Here is a 19,833-nt window from a genome sequence, read left to right on the forward strand (position 1 = left end):
GGGATGTAATACCATTCGTTTTCACTGTGGCGGTTGGTTTAAAATATAATGCAATATAACATTAAGTAGGTTTTAATTGTATGGTGCATTGTATGCTGGAAGGGTCAATCTGAAGTGTAGTTTGATTCCAAGACTATTGGAAAAGAGGACTCCCCAAAAACGACTGTGCTTAATATACAGTGAATGAGCAGTGAATCCATACTTGCGGGGCAATCAGCACACCAAAATATTCGCTCAGAGAGTGCGCGAACCACATTGAAATGTAAGAGGGGGTGCACAGGGGGAAAAGTTTGGGAACCCCTGAATTAGCATGTCTGTTACTCAAGGTAACTTTTGCCTATAATATTCTATTCATTTTAATTGCTTATAGCAGAATATGTTTCGGTGTATGTGTATGTGTATTTCCAATAGATCAGTTCCAGTTCCAGTAGTTCCATTCCATCAAAGCATTCTGATTTTTAATCGACATTGCCTATAACCTCCTTTGTATGAGGGTGTGAACAAGTAAGGGCTAAATATCCTCTAGTAAATGTAAGGCCTGGTAATGTCTTTAGTACGATGGTCGGAATACAGTATATAAAAATAAACTATTCATAGTTGTCATCTGATTTGAACACAACCTTGCATGGCCAGCAGGGGGACTAACAGACTGGAAGGACAGGAAGTCAGGCGCAGGGTTACATCCCAGAGGTCGCAGAGAGAAGGGGCAGTTTGCATTAGACCCTCAATCTATGGGATTACAATCAAGCAATATTAAGGGACAAAAATATTGGGTCCTGAAAGTCTTCTGCACTCCAAAAGGGGGTTCCATCATTAAAAAAAATGTTTGGAAACCACTGCATTCGAGAATTAGTTGTAGCAATTGTTGATAGCCGTCAATGATTAATGGATATGTTATTTAAAGTACATGGGGTGTTGTAAAACGCTTTGAACAGTAGTGGAATAAGTTGGAGAATACACTATACAGAGTACAACCATGTATGCCGATTTGTGCATTTTCATATAAAGTCTTTTCATATCTCATGAACATCAACAACTAAATTAAAAATGTTGTTGATCAGCAACTATCTTAAACATGTTTTTTTTTTTCTTTTAATTGCATTGGGTGACTTACAGTGTGGTGTGAAGCTGGTCCTCTGGAGCTGCGGCTCAGTCTGGTCTTCTGAGGTGGGAGTTATAACACGAGACGAAAAGTGCCCCGTGCCACTTCCTAACCACACACACACACACACACACACACACACACACACACACACACACACACACACACACACACACACACACACACACACACACACACACACACACACACACACACACACACACACACACACACACACACACACATTTCAGGGATTTCAGTATACCCATTTAATATTGATTGATCCATTATTTAGAGCAGTGTTTCCCAACCTTTTTTGTCTTGTGTACCCCCTATGCCTTTTCGTTGTGCCATGAGTACCCCCTAAGTCACATTCTATATCGCTTTCTCTATTCCAATGTAACTAAGCTCCATACATTTGTTAAAATTACATTTTTCCAAGTACCCCCTGCAGTGTGCTCACGTACCCCTAGTGGTACACGTACCCCTGGTTGGGAACCACTGATGTAGAATAGCATAAATATATACCCAGTATACCCACTTAATAAAATGCTCAAATATGCGGTATACCCCCCACAACAAAAGTAGACTACACAACACACACACACACACACACACACACACACACACACACACACACACACACACACACACACACACACAACACACACACACACACACACACACACACACACACACACACGCACACACACACACACACACAAACACACAATTTCAAATGTCTGTGCTAACCCTGTTATATAGATTATTGACAATAAAGTACACATGACTTGACACACAAACACACACACGCGCACACACACACACACACACACACACACACACACACACACACACACACACACACACACACACACACACACACACACACACACACACACACACACACACACACACACACACACACACACACACACACACACACACACACTTCTAAGTTAACAATTTCAGGCTAATGTCTACAACAATGTCTGTATAATGTCATAGAATTGCATTGGGAGACTTACAGTGTGGTGTGAAGCTGGCCCTCTGGAGCTGCGGCTCAGTCTGGTCCTCTGAGGGGCAGGTGGGAGAGGGAGAGAGGAGACTACTGGTTTTATAATGCAAGGAGGACGGCACCCAGCGCCACCCCCTAACCACACACACACACACACACACACACACACACACACACACACACACACACACACACACACACACACACACACACACACACACACACACACACACACACACACACACACACACACACACACAGCATGGTTCTGATGCTGGTGGTAGTAGGTGTGTATCCTGTCAGTATTTGACACATTTAAAGACACAGAATGAAAATGTGATGTGTATCACTGATTCTTTTCAAAACAATCTATATACATGATATTGCTATTCAACTGCTATAAAAAAGTCATTATTAAAACTGTGAGCCGATTTTATGCAATTGTTATTGGATATATTGACATTAGATATTCAGGGTACTCAATATTTACCTTGTGATGTAAATTGTTTTTTGTCAAGCAACTTGTGATGACCATCCAGGTAACATACATAGAGCGGTAACTATGAAATTACAGTATTAGCTCTTTTAATGCATTTTTGTAATTTTATTATTTCTTTTTTTTAACATAACATATTTGATATGTTATGTGTCAGTTATGTGGATGTCTGTCACAAATTCCCCTTTGGACCAAAGGGAATCTTGAAAATGTAGAACAAAAATGTACAAATGTACAAATGTACAAAAATGTACAAATGCAAACTAGAATCACTCAGAGAGCGCAGACCTCCGTCAAGGAAGCTGCTTGATACATTTGACTATTTTACACCCTAAGTCTTTCTGCCTTGTCTTGTGGTGTTCCCGCAATTCAATTTCTGGTCACTAGGAGGTGTCTGCATGGTGAAGAATCTTTAAAAAAGTCCTGGTTCCGGTTCGTGATCCGGATCACCACCAGCATTTAATCACTTGTTCCTTGGGTCATTATTAACTAACCCACAAAGTTTCGTTGAATTCCGTTGATTAGCTTTTGAGTTATGCTGCTGAGAGACAGACAGACAAACAAACAAACAGACAGACAAACGGACAGACAAACCAACGCGACCAAAAACATTACCTCCTTGGCGGGGGTAATTATTTACAACCCTAGTAGTATGGTATTACATAGTTGCAGCAATATAATGTGCATAATACATAATAATACAATGTAACTACTGGTGTTGTAATTATTATTCCATTATTTTGTACCAATACATGGATTCACAGTGTTTGTAAACACAATGTTGTGAGGAGGGGCAAGACACGGGCAGCCAACCACGTGAGCTAATTGTTTTAACCGACAGCGGTTTCCAATAATCAGAGGTTGAGTTGTGTGCAGCTAGGTTCGCGCAGCCAGGGGATATAAAAAAAAAAATTAGAACCCATGTATCCTTCTACTTTACACAACGCTGGTCGTGGGATGTCACGCACGCAGCCTCCTGATTTCCTGTAAATCAGCTGGTTGCAGCATATTTGAGCTGGAGTCACCAATGACCTCAGCAGAGGTGACAAGAGTTCAGGCAGAGAGTGGCACCATGATCACAGCTGACAGCTTTGGCTGGCCCAGTACAAAGTCATCTGAAAGGGCCCCCTACCCAATACATGCAATGTAATGAGGACCCAATTACCCCCCCCAACCCCCCCCATGACTCTGGGCCAGGGACAACACAGGTAGCAAGAACCGTTAAGAACAGTCGGCCCGATTTTGGCTGAATGTCGGCACTGTCGGCTGAGTGTCGGCTCGGCTGGAACACTGGTTACCGTGACTCAGCCAACACTTCATAGAACACTGAAAATAACTGTCACTTCATGCAGTAACTGAGCCAACACTCGGCCGACACTGAAAATAACTGTCAGTCTCATGCAGTAACTGAGCCAACACTGTCGGCATACGGTAATAGGGCCATTATTGGGCCGCGGACAAAGCCAGAATTGGGCCGACTGTCAGCACTCGCGAAAAAAGGATCGGGCCAACAATGGGCCAGAAAAACTTTGCTACCTGGGAACTCACCACCCCCCCCCCCCCCCCTTGTCAGCTTCTCTGACCCTTCTCAGAGTCCCTCAGTGCAGTGGGGTAAGGGACTGTTGTGGACAAACCGTAGGCCTACTTAAGTTCAAGTTTACATTTCAGTACATTGACATTGGCACAGTTTCAAAAACATGCTTGCCTGCAACATGTACATTATTTGTCCACTTTCTAATTTCACAAGTTTAAATAGCAACACATGTGAAAAGTCAAGTCAAGTCAGATGTTATTGTCAGTTTCTTCGTATGCACAGGTCATACAAGGAAATTGAAATTACATTTCTCTCTCTAGGGGCCATGCCAGGACATAGACATGACTGACATTGACATTAAAATGCAAGACAGGACAATTAACAATACCAACCAGTAACAACAAAGGGATGATGTAATAAATAACATGTTAACATGTTAACATTGAACTTTTTTTTTAGGGGCTTTTATGCCTTTATTTGATAGGACAGTCTGAGATGGTGACAGGAAGCGAATGGGACTGAGAAATGGGGTGGGATCTGGAAATGACCCCGGCCGGACTCGAACCGGGGTCCCCGTGGGCATGTAAGTCCAAATGTGGGGGGCTTAGCGCGCTGCGCCACAACCGCCCCCCCAACATTGAACATTTAACATCTAGGGAAAAAATACCTTAGGGCCTAATATGAGACACACTAAATAAATGCAATATGCGCAGCTGAAAGCGAACAGTGTTTTCAACCATGCACTGTTTGTTCACAAGTGTCACGAGAGGTCAACTGAACGAGACAGATCGATGTATTGAGGTGAACAAACTCTCTACTGTTAGTGGCCTGTATGTGCAAATGGCAAATATTTCAAGGGGACGAGGGAGGCCCACTAGGTGACAAGTAGGCTACCAAGGTCGGGCTCATGCTGACTGCAGGATACATGTGCGCAGGGCCGCTGACAGCTTTGGCCGGGCCCAGGACAAAGTCATCTGAAAGGGCCCCCCACCCAATACATAAAATGCAATGAGGACCTAATTTTGGGCCCCCTCTCTCCCTGGGCCCGGGATAAGTGACCTGTTTGTCCCCCCTTGTCGGCTTCCCTGCGTGTGCCCGTGCACTTTTAGTGCATGAACGGGTTGCCATGCGAATTTCATGTGAATTTTGCATGCGGTAGAGCACCAGTCTCTGGCTGCGTTCCAATATGCGACCTTGCGTCCTCCACTTGTGCGTGTGGCCTCGTACCAGGAAGTAATATGTCATGATGACATCACTGACAACAGCATTATATTTCAATATCTCGCAAAAGCTAAAATGAAAGTCATTTTCTCATTTGGAAACTGTTTGGTGAATGAAGAATAGTCCCCCAAAAATTGTTGTAGCTAGGCTGACAGCTGGGAAACGTTATTGTTTTCTCCACGGAGGAGGGGCCAGGAGGCAGGGCGAGGCCACAAGCACAAGTGGGGGACGCAAGGTAGCATTTTGGAATTCACACACAGTGTATAAAAACACACACACACACACACACACACACACACACACACACACAGCTACACACACACACACACATGTACACATGTACACACACACACACACACACACACACACACACACACACACACACACACACACACACACACACACACACACACACACACACACACACACACACACACACACACACACACACACAGAGCTACACATGCTACACACACGCACACACACACACACACACACACACACACAGCTACACATGCTCACACAGCTACACACGCACACACACACACACACACACACACACACACACACACACACACACACACACACACACACACACACACACACACACACACACACACACACACACACACACCCAGCTACACATGCACACACACACACACACACACACACACACACACACACACACACACACACACACACACACACACACACACACACACACACACACACACACACACACACACACACAGAGAGAGAGCTACACACACACACACACACACACACACACACAGCTACACACACACACACACACACATTGTGAGCTCCTGTGAGCTGGAGAGCAATGGGGTGGTAGAGGGGCAGAAGCCTTTAACCCTTTACAGTTTTTTCTGATTGCTAAAGCTCAATTTTCGCAACTTTGGCTGCTTTTGCAAAACTCTACACACAACTACAAGAACTTCACACCTATATAGCAAAGCACTGTAGATGTGTTGCAAAATCAAACTAAGGTTGAAAAACGCTATACACTTTTGGAAAATGTGCATTTTTGTGTCAAAGCATTCACACAAACTATCTTATAAAAGACACACACACACTGCAACTACACACATACAGTATAAATGATACACACATTTAGCTTGTGTTGTTCTTTGCACAATGCAAATCAATTGTAGATCACACTTTTGTCATGAATACTTGTGATATAAAAACACAAGGGATGAGACTTCAATCATGGATGTTTATCTACGTTCCCCAGAGCAATCTAAAAATATGTTTTTGACATGTAATTCAAATATAAAAGAAAACACAATGTAAGTCTAACAAAGGAAATTACTGAACATCCATATGCCATGCTGGATCCGACAATACAGTTTTTTCTGATTGCTAAAGCTCAATTTTCGCAACTTTGGCTGCTTTTGCAAAACTCTACACACAACTACAAGAACTTCACACCTATATAGCAAAGCACTGTAGATGTGTTGCAAAATCAAACTAAGGTTGAAAAACGCTATACACTTTTGGAAAATGTGCATTTTTGTGTCAAATCATTCACACAAACTTTCTTATAATAAACACACACACACTGCACCTACACACATGCAGTATAAATGATACACACATTTAGCTTTTGTTGTTCTCTGCACAATGCAAATCAATTGTAGATCACACTTTTGTCATGAATACTTGTGGTATAAAAACACAGGGGATGAGACTTCAGTCATGGATGTTTATTTACGTTCCCCAGAGCAAACTAAAAATATGTTTTTGATATGTAATTCAAATATACCAGGAAACAAAATGTAAGTCTAACAAAGGAAATTACTGAACACCCATATGCCTTGCTGGATCCAACAATAACATTTCATTGACATCACATGCTATGTCTTCAAGTGCAAGACAGCGGAGAAAGTATCACCTTGTATCCAGTCCTGACATGCCGGCTGGTCAATATCAGTATAGACTCCCACAGCATATTCAAAACTAATTGTTGATTACCTGCATATATCAACATAGTTGTTTTATATGTTCTGAACCTTGAAGACCTGCTTCATGTGAATTTTGTTTCTTTCAACTAGCCGTGATATTGCAGAGATGCTCACATTATTTATATTTGCAAAGGTTCTGCCATGTTCTATTAGGCCTAGGGAATTTCCTGCAGCCTTATTGTTAGCCATCACCATATTCAGAATGTGGGTCTCCTGCTCAGGTGTGAACACACAGTTGTTCTCTGCCACATGCTCTCAGAATTCTAGTAATTCTGTAAAGTAGCAATCCCATCACTTGTACATTACTGTATTTCACACAGTATACAGTCAGTATATACTATATTGTCTGTCATATACACTGTCTCTGTACATATTTGGTACACTGAGCTGTTGAGTATGAAACAGTGTTAATTTTGTCAGCTTTTTTTAATTTAGTCGTAGTCTTAGTCACAATGACGAAAATCAATTTTAGTCTTAGTCATATTTTAGTCATTGCCTTCCCAATTTAGTCTTAGTCTTTGTCTAAATGACGAAAATCAATTTTAGTCTTAGTCAATTTTTAGTCATTTTAGTCAACACTGTACATAATAGAACTTCTCCACACACTGCTTCTCTTTTTAACATATATCATTGACTGTACAGAAAAAAACTTCTCCGCACACTGCTTCTCTTTTCAACATATATCACACTGTGCAGAATGAAACTTCTTCACACACTGGTTCTCTTTTTCTCTATTTTATTTAACACCAGTGTTACAGTTTTTTTTAATTGCTAACAAGCTTTTGTCCAATCCTCAGCGACATTTGCAAAACTCTTAGCACAGTTAACACACCAAGGGCTTTCCATGGCCATGCAGTTGACACATTAAATGCCTTTTTCGCACAATTAACAGTCAATGAATGCATTTCTATAATGCTAACATTTGCTTTACACACAGGATAACCACAGCTACAAAACAATGTATCTTTTATGGCTTATTTTCAAGTGCTTTCACACAGTGTGTCAAAACTGGAAATACAACATCCAAATCCTTATTTACTGTAAGTAAATATGCCTTTGCATGACATTAGCAAGAGTACAGTAAACAGATTATTGATAAAAGTAGGAGAAAACCTCAAATTTTAGTTGGTCGGTTCTGTTGACAGTTTTTACAGTAAAAAGTTGTCTCACAATCACAGAATGAAAATGCTTTTGTAACAGTTGGAAAGAACTGTTTGTTTATGAGAAGAATGTCTATAGGCCTAACAAAATCTTCATAATGAATCATGTTTAGAAATTGTATATATCACTCTCTCAACACATCTGCTGAAATTGGTATAAATGACTGTAAATACAGTAAATGTCTGAAATCAATGCTGTCCATGAAGTCATGATTTGGAAATACATGAAAAGGTGTAATAGATTCAAGAATTTCAGGGCCGATTGTAGTCCATTTGCCCTTGGGAAGCACCCCGTTCCTTTTGTGGATTTTCAAAATTCGCATCTGTAAACAGTGTCTTCAATTTTATCTAAGATCTACTGTAGAACCTGCATACTGAGTGGCCATGAATACCATTGACAACATTGTCAGTGTAAGGTTCACTGTAATTTTTTATGGATTTTGTGTGACATTCTAATTCTGTGGGACTTTCAGGCTTCATCCTCCCAAGACATTTGGTGCCCTATGCAACCGTCTTGTTTGAGCTTTTTAATGTATTTGTTTCATGATATTTTGTTCACTGTAAGTAACATTGCAAAACTGTGTATGTTCTATCATGCTATAAACAGTATTTCTACTGTACCTCCTGTAGTCAACAGTAAAAAATGCTTCGTACTGGAATCATTATGAATGCCAACAACACATGAGGTCAGAGTCCTGTTGCCTTTGGAAATTTAGTGCAAACAGTGAATTGCATGATTTGAATGCATGCACTAGGCTACCTGTAAAACTGAAACGTGAAAGTCTATGAAGCTTCTCTAATGTTGACAATAGCCAGTGTTTTGAAGTCTTGTGTAATTTGATTGACTCAATGTATCTTGTGAAATGAAAACAAGTGTTATTGTTTGACAGACGTGCTTCATTTTGAGCCATGTTTCTAGTGTTTTGGTAAAGTGAGTGTGTACAGAAAATGATGTGTTCTATTTTGAAATGAGTACTTTGTGTATATTTAACAGTGTGTGCTTTTGAGAAGAAAATTAACTGTTTGGCCAATTGTGTTTGGTAGGTGGTAGTCTGTGTTAAGAGTTTAGAAAAAGTACAGATAGTATGGGTAAGTGCTTGTTAGCAATTGAAAAAAACTGTAATTTCGTCAGTTTTTTTAACATGTAGTCTTAGTCTTAGTCACAATGACGAAAATCAATTTTAGTCTTAGTCATATTTTTGTCATTGCCTTCCCAATTTAGTCTTAGTCTTAGTCTAAATGACGAAAATCAAAAAAGGGCATTGACGAAATATTTTAGTCATAGTCATGGTTGACGAAATTAACAATGCACTGTAAAACCTTATAAGTTGAGTTTACTTACAAAAAACCAGAAAAGTGGTTGCCCTAGAAAAACTAAGTAATTATTAATGATTAAACTTACACTCATTATATGTAAAAGTTTAAGTTAAATGTACTTAAGTCCAAATTGATTAAACCTACCATCTTCCACAGTAGTAACTGTTATCTGTAGTTATTGTATGCAAAATTCCCAGTTTAATGTACTAAATTCCCAGTCGATTAAACTTACCATCATTCGTAAGATTAACCTTTATGAATAATTATTTTATTTAAATTTTGCAGTTAAATGTACTAAATTTTAAGTTGATCAAACTGAAAGTCTTCTGTAATATCACATGTTTCGTATAGTTATTTCACATGAAATATGAAGTTACATTCACAAAATTGTAACCAATTAGCTAGATAAGTAGAAGAACAACAGAATATTCAAATATCAAAACATGTTTTATTGTTATATTTTGAGCAAAATAAAAGACAAGCTTGGCAACTGGTTTTTCAGTGAATTTTGGTTCAGGAAAACATAAAAAAATAAAAAATACAACAAAAAAAGAATCCACTTTTGTTCAATGGAGGACACTGCTCATTTCACTGAAATATGTATATATACACACACACACACAAACTGTGTCAATAATAATGTTCAGCACACAATGCAAAGAACTTAAATGGCTGAAACCATTTTTACTCTGCAAACAAGTTTTTCAGAGTCTGAAATTTAAGTTTTGTTCAAAACGAGATATGTACAGTTACTGCCCATATAATAAGAATATCATGTACAAGTTGTTTTATTTCCACAATTTTATCAAGAATGTTAAATGTTCATTCATTATAGATACATGAGCCACATCTGAAACTATTTCCACAGTTAGTACTTTCTAAACTACATTTTAATGTTCAAGTTTTGGTTAGGAATGTCTTTTCAATGCATATGCATCATGGCAGTAATTATGGCAAATAGATTTCAATGCAAATGCATCAGGTCAGTAATTATGGCAAATAGATTCCTAACCATAACTTGAACATTGAAATGTTTGAGGTTTTGAGTCGAGTTCATATTTGAGTATTTTTGGGCTGGAAGACCAACATGTGCAAAAATTAAATAATGAATTGTGGGAATAGTTTCAGATGTGGCTCATGTCTCTATAATGAATGAACATTTAAAATTCTTGATGAAATTGTGGAAATAAAACAACTTTTACATGTTATTCTAATTATATGAGCAGCACCTGTAGAGTAACAAAAAACTGAAACAATTTCCTGTAAATAAAAACCTATCGGTTTTGTATTAAACCAACCAAACATCTTTTTTTTATTATGCTTTCTTAATCTGGTTTTTCAGTGAATTTTGGTTAAGGAAAGAAAAAAAACACACAAAACAAAAAAGAATCCACTTTTGTTCATTGGAGTGGACACTGCTCATTTCACTGAAATATGTATATACACACACACACAAAACTGTGGCAATAATAACTTTCAGCACACAATGCAAAGAACATAACTGGCTGAAACCATTTTTACCCTGCAAACAGGTTTTTCAGAGTCTGAATTTAAGTTTTGTTCAAAACGAGATGTGTACAGGTGCTGCCCATATAATAACAATATCATGAAAAGGTTGTTCCATTTCCACAATTTATCAAGAATGTTAAATGTTCATTCATTATAGATACATGAGCTTCATCTGAAACTATTCCCACAGTTTTGTACTTTCTAAGCTACATTTTAATGTTCAAGTTTTGGTTAGGAATGTCTTTTCAATGCAAATGCATCATGGCAGTAATTATGGCAAATAGATTTCAATGCAAATGAATCATGTCAGTAATTATGACAAAGAGATTCCAAACCATAACTTGAACATTGAAATGAAATCAAATTTGAGTTTTTTGGGCTGGAAGACCAACATGTGCAAAAATTAAATAATGAATTGTGGGAATAGTTTCAATGTGGCTCATGTCTCTATAATGAATGAACGTTTAACATTATTGATGAAATTGTGGAAATAAAACAACTTTTACATGTTATTCTAATTATATGAGCAGCACCTGTAGAATAACAAAAAACAGAAACAATTTCCTGTAAATAAAAACCTCGGTTTTGTATTAAAACAACCAAAGATATTTTTTGTAAATAGTCATTGTAATTCTTACTGTAAAGATCTTGTGTAGAATGAGGATATCGATACTATATCATTGAGATATGCATAGAACCTACCTAGGTAACACCCTTTTTTACTCCGCCAGCTGGTTTTTCAGAGTTTGGATTTTGGGTGACAGTTGACTCTTACCTAATTTCAACATCACCTGCTGCACAAAATTAAAAGTGTGCTTCATGCACTTGGGATAGTCCAGATGCAAGGCATAAATCAGTCCGAAAAGGACACAGAATGCCTGAGGGAGGTTGGGCAGCCCATCCATCGCCACATTCCCTTCTAGGATAATTCCTACTCTAGATGGGTTCAGCGGTGAGGTTTCATCCTGAATGAGGATTCCCACTGGAATCTGACTGTATGCTGTGTCAGCTGCATCCTAAGAAAAGAAAGAAAGAGAGAAAGAAAATGACAAGGAGAGAATCATGGTAATTAGATAACATGCTGTCCACAATAAAATGCCTTTAGATGCTTTAACCAAAAGATATTAAAGATACACTGCTCATACAGGATTTACCAGGCCTTAAGAGTTTTCTTCTGTACAGCCAAGCCAAATATGTAACATTTAAGCAATTTCATTTGATTATGATGTTTGTTTGTTTTTCTTTTTTTACATTGAAAAATCAGAAAAAGTGTCCATCCATGTCAATTCAAAGAATTCCCTAGAATCTCCCCGGGTGACCCTCTTCAATTTGCTTGATATCTCGCATACAGGCACCTTTTAATGTCATTTGAAAGAATGTCAAGTCTTGGCATCACACCTGAACACATTTTGTCAGATACGATTCCCAGACAATTTGAAGAGAGCAGTGCCTGACCATTTATCCCATCCAAATCCTGAAATGTGCTGTCTTTATGGAAGGTACATCACTCCTTATAAAGTAGCAGCTTAACTGATCCAACATCAAGTTCGCTGACAACCTCACTGTAAATTCATTGTAGGTGCACAATTACATATTGAGATTATGATACTGGTACTCTATTCCTTTTAGTACAAATGAGGACGAAAGCATTTCGATTAGTTGGTGGAATCATGTGTGGATGTTAGCCACTGGATGCTCTCTCGAAGTCACGCACATCAAAAGAAAAAAAATGGACAAAGTGCATGCCTTATTTTTGTCATGTCGATAGAAACATATTGGGTTGAAGTATGTGTTACTGCCCATTAAATCGCTTGAAAACTAGTGGGTTGTCAGTTTCAATTTCAAATGATCTGTTGGCAGGACGTATCTTAGGCTACAGTTTACCTGCCCTTAGCAAGCCATGCCATGTTAGTGCAAGCAAGTGTAAAGCAGTGTTATTGTCATGGTCAAATGGCTCCAAATGATTGAAGTGCTTCCAGCCTCTTGCTCTCAAAATTTAATATCTGTATAAAAAAAAATGTGTTTAAAGATCTTCACTGCGCTGTGTGCACGCTGTCATGATGCTGCATGTTTGTAGCACATTGAATTGGCATTGAACTAGCAGTGTTTCCCACAGAAATTTTGGAAACTATGGGGGCAGCCGGGGTTTATTTTGTCGGGTGGGGGGGGGGGGGGGGGGTGGGGGTCTTCTCACACGGGCCTTTTTTTTTGGGGGGGGGGGGGGGGTATTCTTGCAGCGTAAATGCAAAACGGCAAAACAATGACTACAATTGGCGCATGGAGAAACTGTAGGCCTGGGCCTATATTTCAGCCATTTATATTTTGAGAAATAAGGCTACATAAGATTTTACCCATGACTTGTATAATAGTAGTACATTGTCATTGTCAAAAAATGCAGTACAGTAAATAATTTCTGTTTACAACACAGTTTCATTCGTCCCTCATGCAGGGGTCTGGGAAACAATAATAAAACAAAATAGGAGCAGAGATAAGAATTTAAGAGCACTGTGAAATTGTTAACGCATAGACAAAAAGGGTCTTAGAGGGTAGGCTATGCCTTTTCCCCCACACATATCTGTAGGCGTACACATTCTACATGAGGGGTGCTGGTCACAGGGCCAGTTTTTTCCAAATTCCTCCCATTAAAAGGGCTGAACAACATATTACACATTTATGTCTATATTCACATTCATTACACATTAATTTCTATCTGCAGCCCGATGTCTCCTCTGCTGTGTCAATGAAGGTCTGTCACCAAACTCATTACAACTGTAAAACAAAGCCTAGGGAGTGTAAACTCATCCCAACTGTCCCTTCTCTGAAGGTTTTTTATATTGCTCCCAAACCCAAGTAAACTACAACAACTTGACTAGGCTTTTGATCCCTGTCTTTCAAGCACTTGTGGTTCTCTCTATAGCAGGGGTGCCCAACCTTTTTTTAACCAAGATCTACTTTTGAAGTTGATGGTCTGCCGTGATCTACCAAGTCAAATCCAAGGATGTCAGTATGAAAATTTAAGACCACCATTTATTAATCACCATTATTTATTATGAACAAAATGTTTTCAGTAGGCTACTATGGCCGTATCTTTTCAGTGTGTTTTTAAAGTGTGTTGAATAGCCTATCTTTACAAAGCAATGCAGCACTGATAGTATGCAGAGATAATTTCAGTCATACACAAGTCATAAACAACTGAAACAATTTCAAAATGATAAACATGTGGTATATAAAAGGCACATAGGCCCTATTTCTAAAATATGATGAAGCATTATCATGCCTTCAGTGATATAGGCTACAAATTAAAAAGGGCTCAGAAAGTCACCATTTGTTATGGGTAAATAGTAGGCTACTATGAGAGAGAGAGAGAGAGAGAGAGAGAGAGAGAGAGAGAGAGAGAGAGAGAGAGAGAGAGAGAGAGAGAGAGAGAGAGAGAGAGAGAACTCATTGGATTGGTTAACACCCCTGTTAAGTGTGACTTCTTCTATGAAGGTTTTTTTTTTTTCAGCTCTCTGGGCCAGTAGCACAGCAAAGGCTTTCTATTGTGAGTTTGGCCAATCGTTTTGTCCACAACTGAAGCAAGAAACAGCACAAATTGAAGTGAATTCCATACATGTCAACAACTAACATTTCCCTTACACGCGGCACGCGATGTAAACACAGTTAGCGATGATGCATGCGACTAGCGATTTGGACGAAGATCCTCGCATATCGGCGTGTCATAACGCATCGTTGCGCACATGTTCTGTTACTCACCCGATGTTACACGTGTGCACACATGAATCAACTGTAATACCCTTACGGTCACTTCCTAATGCTTTCCCCTCATTCTGTGTTACCGTGGGACTACTTATCTAACCAATACAGAGTCTATAGGATGTATTTACTCCAGGAGGAAAATGCGAAGGAAATTCAAAATCGTAATTCAAATCGTTTTTAACAAAAACGGATATCGTTGGAAAAAAAAAAAAAAAATTTTTTTTTTTTTTTTTTACATTTTCGTAAACTATGGCGGCCAAATTTAAACTATGGCGGGCCGCCATAGTTTCCTCAATGTATGGGAAACACTGACTAGTGATTGATTGGATGGCACACGATTCTCACCCCTGACCTGTTTTCATGTCTGTGTGGTTGTGGAGATGAGACAGTCTAAAGTGTGGGTGTCACACCCTCTTTTCAAAAGTGTGAATCTGAAAGAATTTAAAAGCAGATTTGGACATCTCTAGTTTTAGTTTTAATGAAGATACAGGCCTACAGAAAAGTATGGTTGGAGTTGCGTGAGGGACACCTTGAGTGTGTGTAGCAAAAGACTAGTGTAATCGAATGACCACTACTTGGGGTTTTGGGTGTGTTCTGATATGTTATATCAACAAGCTTAGCTTCACTTCACTTACGCAGGAAGTCTTGAAGAACTCCGAAGGATCATCCCCCAAGATGATGGGCAGTCCCCGAAGACATAGGCATCGGATGTCTGTTGGCTCAGAGGACTGCAAGACAGTAGACACACAATACAAAACAAGGATACTTACATTTAGAAAACACATTTTAGAAATTCCTGTCAATATCTCGACACCTATCAAAATGAAGTTGTTAAGAGAATAATGTTGCATTTCAGAAAATACCTATAAGAGGACAGGACAAAAGATAAAATGAGGCATGATATTAATGGGAAGAACAAGCAAAGAGAATAACAAAAATGAATAACAAAAAAGTACAGAGGACATCACGAGGGGATGAAAAACGAAAATGACCGAATGGACATGAAGAGAGAAGCAAGACACACACACAGGACAAGATGTACACTTGACATATTTCATCATCTTGTCCTGTGCATGTCTATTGCTTCCCTCTTCATGTCTATTCTGCCATTTTCTTCTTTCGTCTCTGTGATGTCCTCTGTACTTTTTTAAATTCTTTTTTTCTTTGTCCTCACCATTAATCTCATGCCTCATTTTCTAATCTTTTGTCCTGTTCTCTTTTCTGAAATGCAACATTATTCTCTGTTGAACTACTTCATTTTGATTGTTGTCGAGCAATTGACCGGTATTTCTAAAATGTGTTTCCCAAATGTGAGTATCCTTGTTTTGTATTGTGTGTCTACTGTCTTGCAGACCTCTGAGCCAACAGACATCCGATGCCTATGTCTTCGGGCACTGCCCATCATCTTGGGGGATGATCCTTCGGAGTTCTTCAAGACTTACTGCACAAGTGAAGTGAAGCTAAGCTTGTTGACGTAACAGTCAGAACACACCCACAACCCAAGTGATGGTCATTCGATTACACAAAGGCTACGCTTCCCGAAGGAAAATGCAGTGTAATCGAATGACCATCACTTGGGTTGTGGGTGTGTTCTAACGGTTATGTCAACAAGCTTAGCTTCACTTCACTTGCGCAGTAAGTCTTGAAGAACTCCGAAGGATCATCCCCAAGATGATGGGCAGTCCCGGAAGACATAGGCATCGGTTGTCTGTTGGCTCAGAGGTCTGCAAGACAGTAGACACACAATACAAAACAAGGATACTCACATTTGGGAAACACATTTTAGAAATACCTGTCAATTACTCGACAACAATCAAAATGAAGTAGTTCAACAGAGAATAAATGTTGCATTTCAGAAAAGAGAACAGGACAAAAGACTAGAAAATGAGGCATGAGATTAATGGTAAGGACAAAGAGAAAACATAGAATAAAAAAAGTACAGAGGACATCACAGAGACAAAAGAAGAAAATGGCAGAATAGACATGAAGAGGGAAGCAATAGACATGCACAGGACAAAATGTACACATGACAAATTAACTCACCTTTGTTTGGTGTAAAAGCGCAGCCAAAAGCTGACCAGTGAGGCCTTTCTTCTTCCTGAAGAGCTCGACCAGGCTTGCAGAATAGCTGTCCAGCGAACCAAAGAAGCTTTCTCTGAGATTTGTCCCCACCACTCTGCCAAACTCTTGGTACACCTGAAAGAAATAAAATATCCACAACCACTGTCAAGTTGTACTTACATGTCATTTTTCTTATCTGATATGATCACAACAATTATGCAAATGTATTGTAATATGGCTATAGCTTGTATGCAGATATGTGTATCACATGGGGGATGAAAAGCTGCACCTTTGAGACATTTTTTTCAAATAAAAGGGCAAGTTCAGCTTACTTCATCATGCAGTTGTGTTGCTTACATGAATTGTCAGTACCCGATGGCACAGACATTTTTGCTCAGCCGTTTCTGAGATCATAGCCATTCTAATGGGGTGGTCAGATGCTTAAATCTTAAGAAATGTGTCTCATCATACCCCAAATATTACATCAAAAGCTGTTTCCATAATGTAATGTTACTGCTGGTTTTGCAAAACTTTTTAGATGGATAATATTGAATTTAAGACCGTTAAAAAAATGTACACAAACATCTGACCCCCATTATTATGGCTAGAATTTCAAACAGTTGAGCAAAAAAAAAAAAGTCATCATCAAGCAATACAACCGTTTCATGAAATTGGCTGAACTTACCCTTTAAGTGGTGCCAATGGTACATAGTTTTTTTAATGATCAGTCATCAGCATTACAATTAAAAAATGCAATAATATTTCAAGTATTAAAAACACTCTTACTAACCTGACTTTCTGTGAAAAGAGCTGGCCATCTCTGTAACATCAGGTTAATGGCAGGTTTTTCGTTGACCACCTCCTGTCTGCGAAGAGCAAAGGTCACATCCATCTCCTTCTTCACAAGCAATGCATCCGGTTTTGCTTTCATCATCTCCTGGACCAGCAACTGGCGAGCTCCTTCCAGGTTATGGCCTGCCATGCCTTCTGGGTAATCAGGAAGGAAATTCAGTTCCCCTTTTTTTGGCCTCTTGAGGTCTTTGCTGGGATGGTCACCATCTGGGGTATGTCTTCCACGTTTTCCACCATTGACACTGACATCAAGTCGACCCATCTTGCGCAGTTTGGTTCTGTAATTACCTATTTTAAAGTAGATGCTGTTCTTCCATCCTTCCCAGCCAGATGACCCCTTTTTCTTGTAGGCATGGATGTGTTTGCACCAAGGATTTGGCAACAGCTGCACAATCCTCTTTTTGTGGGTAGGCTTTAAATGTGTATATGGTCTCAGCCAGTGTTTGGAGGATTTCGTGTTTCAGTTCTTTTGTTACTTTGAGATGGGATCCATCCTTCAAATGTAGTAAGTTACCTTGCCGGAGTCTATACTCCACATCCACTGAAAATTTAGGGATTTCGAACGTCTCTGGCCACTGAGAACTTCTCGTCGGAGAGATGATGGGCAGTATCTCTGTGTCTGCCTGGCTGGTAGTGTCACTCCATAATTCTGACTGGTCTGGGACAGGTACTAGGTCAATCACAGGGATGATTTTGATCGTTGGCTTGTGTGGGAGCTCAGAGACATCTGTTAAGTTACACAATTCATTGTTAAATTCGGGATCTTGGTATTGTAAGGCGAAGTTGTAACTTGCTGGAAGAGCATCTTTCAACCAGCGAATCAACTGTTCAAGTGTATCTGGCTTTGGGGTCATCGTCATCTTTCGTATATCTCCCTCAGTAACAATAACCCGCATGGTTAATTTCTGTGGTTCAGCCATCTAGAGAAAAAAAAAAAGAAAGACAAGTATTTAGATGAAAGTAAATCCAGTTATTATAGATGTGTTAGTTCTTAAGTGTCAATGACAACAGCAAGGAATGGAGCTTGGTTTTGCTTGCTTTACATCAGGGGTGGGGAACCGCCGACACGGGGGGCCAGATCTGGCCCGCGAGACCATTTTAACCGGCCTGCCAAACGGTATATTTACAGTTTTAAACATATTTATTTACAGTTCTCATTGTATATTTTTGGCCTGCCAAACGGTATATTTACAGTTATCAACATATTTACAGTTATCATTCATTGTATATTTTCAATAGAGTAGTCCTGCCCTGCCTTGTTCATGGGGTCTTTAGAGGACTTGAGCCAATTGGAACCGGGCCCTTCATATGAAAATAATTCCTCACCCCTGCTTTACATACATACATAAATGTAAAATAACTGCTACCCACTGGAGCAAAACATTTTCGGGCACGAGTCCTTCCTAAATGCAAACACGCCATCTGACATACAACTTTCTGACATAAAATACGCCCAGTAGTAGGCAGTGGACAGCTCAAACAACTTCAAACTATGTTGACCGGTATTATTGAGAATATGTCAAACACTATAAGAAATAGTCCTACATAAAAAAAACAGCTAAAAACAACAACAATAATACTAATAATACAAAAACAAGTACAAGAGACTTAGAGGAAAATAAGAAAATAAAACCATGAAGAATATTATGAGAATACATTTTGAAAAGACCAATTTTATGTAAATCAATATAGCATACAAAATATTTTATATAAAGTCTTGTCAGATGGCTTGTTGGCACTGAGGAATGTCTGGTGGTAACCAAAAACGTTTGGCATTTGTGGGCACCACTTCTCCACTATGCCAACAAGTATTTAGCAA

General features: G+C 39.2%; 1 protein-coding gene across 1 annotated transcript; it reads right to left on the minus strand.

Annotated features, from left to right (window-relative positions):
- Positions 1-12,002: 12,002 nt before the first annotated feature.
- Positions 12,003-18,323, minus strand: LOC134443530 (uncharacterized). The gene is made up of 4 exons (XM_063193292.1): positions 17,953-18,323; positions 17,145-17,297; positions 15,737-15,829; positions 12,003-12,361 (listed from the first exon to the last, which is right to left on the minus strand). The coding sequence occupies exons 1-4, from the start codon at positions 18,274-18,276 to the stop codon at positions 12,065-12,067; spliced, it is 867 nt and encodes a 288-aa protein (XP_063049362.1). The 5' UTR covers positions 18,277-18,323; the 3' UTR covers positions 12,003-12,064.
- Between the last annotated feature and the right edge of the window lie 1,510 nt (positions 18,324-19,833).

Source organism: Engraulis encrasicolus, unplaced genomic scaffold (genome assembly GCF_034702125.1).
Source record: "Engraulis encrasicolus isolate BLACKSEA-1 unplaced genomic scaffold, IST_EnEncr_1.0 scaffold_33_np1212, whole genome shotgun sequence".
NCBI classification, from domain to species: domain Eukaryota; kingdom Metazoa; phylum Chordata; class Actinopteri; order Clupeiformes; family Engraulidae; genus Engraulis; species Engraulis encrasicolus.